Source organism: Medicago truncatula, chromosome 5 (genome assembly GCF_003473485.1).
Source record: "Medicago truncatula cultivar Jemalong A17 chromosome 5, MtrunA17r5.0-ANR, whole genome shotgun sequence".
NCBI lineage: Eukaryota > Viridiplantae > Streptophyta > Magnoliopsida > Fabales > Fabaceae > Medicago > Medicago truncatula.
In genome coordinates, this window is record NC_053046.1 from 34,377,161 (window position 1) to 34,386,471 (window position 9,311).

At 30.9% G+C, this 9,311-nt stretch overlaps 1 protein-coding gene across 1 annotated transcript; it reads right to left on the bottom strand.

Moving 5' to 3' along the window:
• Window positions 1–2,411: 2,411 nt before the first annotated feature.
• On the bottom strand, window positions 2,412–5,347 carry LOC11433151 (uncharacterized). Its single transcript, XM_024783807.2, has 2 exons — window positions 3,947–5,347; window positions 2,412–2,850 (listed from the first exon to the last, which is right to left on the bottom strand). Exons 1-2 carry the CDS (start codon window positions 4,014–4,016, stop codon window positions 2,579–2,581), a joined length of 342 nt encoding a protein of 113 aa, XP_024639575.1. The 5' UTR covers window positions 4,017–5,347; the 3' UTR covers window positions 2,412–2,578.
• Window positions 5,348–9,311: the final 3,964 nt, after the last annotated feature.

Below are 9,311 nucleotides of genomic sequence, written 5' to 3' on the forward strand. Positions count from 1 at the left end.
AAAAAACTCATCTCCATAATCAATTTTGCTTTGTTTTTGGATAAATCCATTTATTATCGATATCCATATTAAAAATATCGGCTTGATTTTAGTTATCTGCGTGAGATCTTCCCGCGTTAAAGATTATTATTTCAGTGTTACATGTGTTAGTATTAATGTACAATGTTTAATTAATAACACAATAACAATATGTTTTATTAATATATTATGTATAAAAACAATGAATTTTTCATTTAATTAATGTTTATATAATAAAAGTAAATAGTCGACAATCTAGCCCGTGCTTGGCACGGGTGTCCAAACTAGTATACTATATATAGATAATTTGAAGAAATGAATTCCCAGAAAATCTTAATGCCATTAATAAAAAGAAACGTAAATTAGGATTGAAGTGTGTTTTTAAAAGAGACATGAGGTTTTTTTTAGTCCAAATAGAAAAGGTGTGCACGGCTACCTTACACATTTTATGATTCTAAGTGGATGAAAATTAGTGTGTTTATATATATATATATATATATATATATATATATATATATATATATATATATATATATATATATATATATATATATATATATATATATGAGAGTTTAAAAGAAACTAATCATCGTACATAACAAGCTAAACTTACCACATTTTTTTGAAAATTTTTAGTGTTGCAATTGTATGGAGTATACCCACTAGTGTTCGACGGCCAGAGGCCGTGTACTGTAAAACGGTTCTGTGGGATTTTGGTACAGTGGGCCGTCCTGCATTTTGCGGGTCCCTACTGTAGTGCCAAGGTCATATAGTCATATATGTAAGCTTGTGTGACAGTGAACATGAGAGTGAGGAGAAAAAATCGTAAAAACATTGTGGACAAGTTTTGATTTTGATGTGTAAGTGCTGAATGAAATATTTTGCTTCTTGCTTCTTATTAATAGTCCACATGAATCCAATGCTGCCACATTATTAAGTAAGGGTTTGTTTCTTCACACTTTTTTCTTTCTCTCAAAGTAGCTACCCCGTTTGTTCACAAAATATGTGTTTTTTTTAACAAGTTCACACAATATGTGTTGATATAGTAGTTTTATTTAGGGTGATCACTTTGTCACTATTTTAAATCAATGTTGATAAAGGATTAATTAATTTGATTAAAAGATGGTATGAATTTGATGAAGAATAAACATATTGAGTGTGAGAAGCTGATTATGATGCATTAGTTTGCTAACTTGTTTGAAGTTGGATGGGAGAGTTCAAGATCACAACTTTGTCACAACTATGTGTTTTCAATTAGGATTGATAAACTATGACATATCAGTCAATCATATCATATTGCAAATTATTTTAAGGTTGAACATCATCAAACTGTTACAACTCAATTGTTAAATACATTTGATTAATAAGATGTCACACATCTCTGTTAATGATCTTTGAGTCACTAACTTTAAAAAAAAAAAGTCCGTATAGGCACAATTACGATGTGAAGGTGTTATACAATGAAAAATCACTTTCAACTTCATTCTCAAATCTTTGAAATGATAATGTTTTCTTCAAAATTCCCTTTAATCTTTAATCTTGTGAGATTAAAGGGATCTTGTACAAACTGTAATTCATTAAAAGACTATAATAACAGGAAGGAGAATCTGTCCTGGATGATTGAACCTTTTGGAATCACAGTAGAAATCAACACAGATATTGATTTAGTTCCCAATTCTTACAATCTTATACCATTTTAATAAGACCATAAATTTTGAATTACTGTAAATAAGGATATCATGGTGGTTACAGGTTAGCCAAACTTAACCAAAAAGGTGCAGAGCCACTGCACTAGTAGGGTGTAAAATTCCACTAAAATTACAACCACAAAAGCAAATACACCACCTTCAAAACAGAAAACTCTAACTCCCTAGACCTCCACAAAAGCTCAAACCCGGGACCAAATGAAACATAAAACAGAACCAGCCCAAAAAACCAGCAAAAAGTCAATCCAAATAACTGCAGCAAAAACGACTCTAATGCTCATAAGTAGAAACTGTTTCTAGACCGGTTTTCTTATGGTTAGGAAGCATTTGCGTGTTCTGTTCATACCCGACTGTTTTTGCGGCTCTGCTGTTCCGGTATTTTGCTAAGTTTCACACCTTTGATTAACCAGTTTCAAGTTTTAACCCTAATCACTCGTATTTATTGAATCCCTGTAGAATTATACTATAATTACATACAACAGTATACAAGTTTCTATATATGCATATAATAATAACTCAGGCATTAGTGATATTTACACTATACGCATAATCAACAAACATAGATATATGTACAATCGACAAACATAACACATAACAGTGAACTTTTTTAGCTAAATAAAGTACGCCTAGTACCATGGCTCCCATATCAGTAATATATAAGCTAACATTTGTATATTTTAAAAACTAAGAACTGACATAAGGGTGAGTTAATTTCTCAATAAAACCTAACAAAAGGTCATGGCTAACTGGGATATACTATATATAATGTCGCAGCATGTTTTACATTGGCTAATAATTCAATCTTGGAATGCCGGACTACATTTTTTTATTTTTTTCTTGTGATACAACAGACTTTATAGTAAGAATATCGAGATACAATAAATCATCGGAGGACGTAGAAGTGGAGGTTTCACTGTCGGTGAAAGAATATTTTCTTTTGACTGTGTCAACAACATTTGCAAACTTGGTTTTTGTTGAACTGCAATTGATGAACTTGAATTTGGAAGCTCATTCTTCACGGCAATTCCAGAAAAAGACTTCTTTTCATGTACTCCTCGAGATATGCACTGATCGTTGTCAAGGTTTATGACCTCCATATCCTTTTTCAATTTCAATCTTCCACCAACTGGTACAAAAAGAGATATGTTTAAGCTCACATAACATAACATTTGCGAACATAATAATACTCAAGCAAAAACCTGGAAAATTAGGAATAGTAGATTCTTTATTCCAATGTAAATATTGCTAGTTTCCTCAAGATTTTAAGGAAAATCCAGCTACTGGCTCTTCAAGTAATTGGCTATATATGATTTCATGGAAATCAGAATTTCAGATAATACATACATACAGCAGGCATTCTGTATTCTGCAATCATGTTTACCTAGTCAAAACAAAATGAGTTTTCTTACCTGCTTTAGTTCAGTTTTTCATTTTTGTTTTCTGGAAAGAAAACTTTGTCAAGAGATGAGGAGGAAATAACAAAAGATTTTTCATATTTTTCAAAAAGAACAAAATATAGAAGAGAAATCAAAAGAAAATCTCAAAAGTTACAAGTAAAAAATAGGCTCGACAAATCTGAATAAAATATCCACAACACAACCAAGACTCTGCAAATCAAAATATGAGCTCAGCTGAACATCTAAGGAAAACAGTAAGAAGAGTGTCCTGTTCAACGCTGAATACAAAGATGAATCAGCCCCGTGCATTTTTGCACCATGACAGGTAGTGATTTTGACATTAGAGCTGCAACTAAGTCCCAATTTTGCTAATAAACTTGTTTGGTTTTGCTTCTTCACCAAGTGAGAGCATCCAAGATGAAAATTGTTTAAGGAAAAAAAACATGGAGTATAAAACAATAGCATTCTATTAAATTATAGGTAAGGTTCAAAGCATAGAGCTATAAATGGTTTCAGAAGAACAAAAAAGAACATGAATATAAAAGCTCCATAAATAACTGCTGAACAAGAGAATAATCATTCATTGGTAAAAAAAAGAGAATAATCGTTCACACCACGCCCTCTCTTCTCTGACTAACCTCCCCTAAATAACTATGCTAATTCTACTGTGCCTTTTGGATGCCATTGAATAACTTACTTCGACTAGACCCTGCTATCTAACCAAACATATTCATATCACACATATTGAATTCAATGTTTGTAAACTAGCATTAAGAACATGCATATCTTTATAGGAATTAAGATATGTATGCATAATTTTAATACCTGGTGATGAACCTTTAACTTCAGACTCTGATGAAGCCTCTTCGTCTTCATCTTCAAAATCAGTGACCATAGGTTCAGCAGCAGGAGGCTCCCCGTCATTGTTTCCTCGACCAGAGGCAGCTAAGTTCACCAAAAGTTTGGAATCATCCTCCAACCGTGCAACACTTTCATGCAATACTTTGAACTTCGTGTTCAAAAACTCAAGTGAGGTCTCAACTTTGCGCTTTTCATCCGCCAATTTTCTATTTTTGTTCTCCAAATCACTTATAGTTTCCAATTTCTCAGTCACTGTTTCCTCCAATTTACCAACCTAGATTTGAAGCTGGTCAAAAGCATTTCTATTATCTAACCATGCTTGCTTCAAACTTCTCCAACTTCAAAACTATAACATTTAATTCATTCCTATCTTCCTCCCACTTTTCTTTCAACTTCCTCAACTCCACAACTTCAGATTCCAACTCACTGTTCTTTCTCTTTACCACATCAATTGCATTCTCATCATCCACTCTTTTTCCCTTCAGCTCCAAAACTTCATGCTCTAACTTAGCATTCTTTCTCCTTACCACATCAAGTGCATTTCCATCTTCCACCCTTTTTTCCTTCAACTCCTCCAACTCTTCAACTACCTTTCCATCTTCCACCATTTTATCCTCCAATACCTTGTTTCGAAGGTCATCAAAACCATTACTATCATCTAGCCACTTTTCCTTCAACTTTGTCAACTCCAAAACTTTAGATTCCAACTCACAGTTCTTTGTTTTTAGCACGTCAAGTGTATTTCAAGTGTATTCCTATCTTCCACCAACTTTTCAATCAACTTCTGCAACTCCAAAACATTAGAATCTAGCTCACAGTTCTTTGTTTTTAGCACATCAAGTGCATTGCCATCTTCCACACTTTTTTCTTTCAACTCCAAAACTTCATTGTCCAATACACCATTCTTTTTTCTTAGCATATCAAGTTCATTCCCATCTTCCACATTTTATCCATGGCCTACTAAACTTCAACCCATAATCCAACAAGATTTTCACTATATTTCTTTGTATTAAACTCATTTTCTTTTCGTTGAAGGTGTTTGACTGTTTTCTCTTCCAATTTCTAATAGGAGTCTCATCTGAATGTTCATCTTTGGTTGAATTCATCGCTGACTTTGACACAGAAACCATTTAACCATGACTACCACTCTTGTTTATTTATTATATTTTCTCAGCAGAGTGTTTTTTAGAATCTGAACCATACCTTCCTGACTTCCTTTTCAACAACACTTATGACAGTAGTGATTTTCACATCAGAGCTACAACAATTAGGTCCCCTTTTCGCTAATGCCCTTGCTGGTTTTGCTACTTCACCAAGTGAGAGCATCTTGGTTGAAAATCATTTTAGGAAACATGGAGTGTAAAATAATAATAATATTCTAGGTAAGAAGCAAGATTCAAAGTATAAACTATAAATGGTTTCAGAAAAGAGAAAAACAACAAAAATAGAAAAGAGCTACTGTACAGTATATATTTCCGTTAATTAAGTCATCGTTTTTTTTTTTGAAGGATTAATTAAGTCATTGTTGATTTATTTGAATTGATAATATAAAATACAATCAAACTAAATTCAAACTACTTTAGGTAATTTATTTTGTTTTTACAAAATAACTGATTAATTGAAAGCTAAATTAACATTAACAACAAGTGGAGGATATAGAGGGAACAACATCTTTTGTGTGAGAAAATAAAATGATAATTTTTCCTTGACACCCATTATTGGCTTAAATTCTAACCAAATTTCATGCAAAAATGTTCTAAGCATGGTGCAAAGGTTCTATTTACCACATCAATATTTTTCCATCCATTTTATTTTGGCAATTGTAGTTGAAAATAACTACCTGGTGCCTAATTTAGCTCACAAAGTTTTGCAATCGTGATGAAAAAATTTAGCTCCTATCAGAAACAGTGGATCATGCTAATAATAGATTTGTGAGAAACAAACTCATCACAATTGAAGTTCAACCAACGCGTTATGCATGTTTTGTATATTTGATTTACAAGAATCAAAACACAATAGATTTGTGATAGATACTTGTTTGGTCATAAGTCTAAATAAAATAAATTTAGACCGACACATATAAGTCAATTAAATAATACGTATTTTTCAAATAATCAAATAATATGTATTTTATTGTGTGTGTCTAAACTATTTTATTTAAGCTTGTGACTAAAGGATTTTTGTTCTAAATTTGGTATACTAAAATGAGGACTTAAGACTAATATTATTAATTTGGTGTATAAGGACAATTGGGCAGATACGTACGATAATGAACGGGTAAGATGATGACTTTGAAGTTGTTAATTGTTCACCTAAAGTGCTGACATAACGAGACTATGATAATAGTATAGTAGAAGTCCAAATCCAACATGTAGGAACAACAAACAACTAAGCAAGAATATAAAATTAAAATATATCAGCATCAAAACCATGTAAATAGATAATAATGCAAGAGGAAGAGAATCGGAGTCAGAAAGTCAGAGTAAATGGTATTTCATAAACAATAGTATTTCATATCAAGAAAAATTAATAAGATCAGTGACATCATTACATCTAAGACTTTGATTATTCTTCACACCTCATATACTTAATGGTGATTTTAGATTTATAAAGTATAGGGAAATTAATTACCCATGCTTAAAAATATCTCGTTTACCGTTATTCGTAGATCAAACCAATTGATAAAATATTCAGGTTAGATCTTACTATGATATAAATTTAAATTCCATTGTTGATTTGACAATCTCATTGGTGGATAAATATATTTGCTAGCGTTCTGCCAACATTGATGTTTTGTCTAATTCAAGCAAGTCTCCAAGACCTAACATACTTAAACTATTTCTTATATGAAAAAAGAAAAGAAAATTTCGTTTACCCTTTTCTCTTCAATCTGGCTAGAGAATCATAGTTGTATGAAAGCAATGCTTGGTTTACATGTTAAACCCATCATGATTTTATTAGTAAAGCTTAAGGGTGTGATTGGTTCAACTTTAGATAGAATTGATTCTGATAGAATTGATTTTGAGAGAATTGATTTATGTTTGAATACAATAATGTAGAATTGATTAAATAGAATGGATGTTGTTTGGATAGTTTTGATCAAAATTGCTTTTGAATGTATAATTACTAAAATGGACATAGTTAAATACAAATAAATAGACATAGTTGAATGTATATGTAGATCAATACTAAATATTGATATATTATTTAATTTAAATAAATAATTTTTTTATATCATAATTTAAAAAATAATAAATATGATCATTAAACCAATTTTTTTGACAAAATATTTGTTCTATGTATTTTATATTTTTTGATAAAATATATTTAAGTTAAATAATAATAGAGATGGTTGCCAAAAATTTGAACGGAAAATTGTAAAGAAAAATCTAAAACTTGGTAACTCAAAAGAATAATTAAATATTTTATGAGGCTAGTTTAGTTCGTTAATTTTTTCGATTAAATTTGGTTCATTAAATTAAATACAAACCAAAAAGAATAATTGATGAAAGACAATAAAGAAAAATAATTGGTTGTAATAATTAAAATATAAAATTAGATGGAGAATTGATTCTAGTTAACTCAAAAGTTTGGAATGGTAGCTTTAACCAGAATTAATTTTGGAAAAGAGAATTGATTCTGTAAAGCTGAACTAAGCATGTGACAGATTGCTTTTTTTAATTCTGAGGTTGTAGAAGTGATTCTAAACTATAAAAAAGCTGAAACAAACAAGCACTAAATCAAATGTCTCTTTCTTTGTTACAATGACCATTCCACCACCGCAATGGACGACAATTAGAAGGGAAACTCACCTTCTATTACCCATACATTTTATGGCACAATCCTGGCTAAAACATGTATTTTTTTGGTGTGTTAGGCCTATATTTCTTTCAAATAAAGTATTTTGACTTTTTCAACTGTTTGCATTAAATATGAGCCTAGTCTGATTCGGTAGGCTTAATTGGTAGAGCCAAAATGTTCAATTTTTTTTATTGTATCAACTTAGTCTAAAAGATGAGCTCACGTATAAAAGGTTAGGGCATTGTTTATCTCCACCCTCATTATTGAAAAACCCATATGTTTTTAGAAGTGCACACTCAAACCACATAAATTGTTTGAAAGTGCACACTCAACCCATATGTTTTACAAAAACATGTATTTAAGAACAACCTTTAATCAATTACGACTCCACACATCTAAATGGTCACTTTCCAAAACAGTATCCAAAATGTTCATGACCACTTAGCCTAATTGAGTTAAGGACCCAAAAAACAGCAAAACAACAAAGTAACAAACACGAGAGATTGCTTAGCCTAGTTGTCATAAAGATACTAGAGATTGCTTGAAGAATGGGACAATATAAAAGTCCACTCAATTGTAATAAAATAAATGAAAATAAAAGTTGATTTAACATATAACTCGATCAGCCAGTGACAAATTAGGAATTTTGACTACTAAATGCAATTTGATATAAATATTTGTATATAGAACTGTCATAAATATTAAATTCTTATACTTCTTATTATCTTAATCATTTTATCTTTACGTTTCATATAGTTTTTAAATTTTAAATTTTGATGATTACGTTTTTTCATTTTCGTCCCTAAACAAATTTGCGATTTTGATTTTGGTCCCTCAACGCGAACTCAGCCTTCGCCACATGCGTTTTCGTTTGCCAGCAACGTGTTTTTTAACAGAAAGTTAACGTTAGTGACTAAAACCAAAATGCTAACAACTTACAGGTTTATTTTAGAACAAAAAAAGATACAGGGATGAAAACCAAAAACACACAAACTTACATAAACTTTTTATATATTTAAGCATTTTCCAAAATATTAGTAACTTCTCCCATAACTGCTGCTTCTCACAACCATTTTTAATAGAAGAGCCTGTCTAATTTATAAAGGAGGTCTCATTGCTACAAACACACCCTTTGATCATGACACACCGTCCCCGAAGTCGCTTTGTTCTACGCCGAAACAATATACAAAACATATTTACAATAATATATATACACGATAGATATTACAATAATATAAACACGATAGAATAGTGAACCATTATTATCAAACATCCCAAGCAATAACATAGTTGGTGAACTTAAGTAACGTTAACAAAGTTCTCCACGAAAATTAAATTAAAGCTCAAACTTTATAATGGGGTTGATCACCAAATCTTCACTCAAACATTGAAGATGAGTTTGATTGTGAGAAGAAATTGAGAAAAGAGATCTAAGTTTGAGAAAATATAGTAAGAGAGAGATAAAAGAAAAATAGTAGATTTGATGTATTGTTTGGTTTAAGAGAAATAAAAGAGAAAGAAACGTTAA

Bases quoted from the DNA above. Each gene is read 5' to 3' on its own strand.
- LOC11433151 (XM_024783807.2), bottom strand. From the start codon at position 4,016: ATGGTCACTGATTTTGAAGATGAAGACGAAGAGGCTTCATCAGAGTCT. The intron at 2,851-3,946 runs GTATTAAAATTA...TTTTTGTACCAG, and splicing joins AGTTAAAGGTTCATCACCAG to TTGGTGGAAGATTGAAATTG.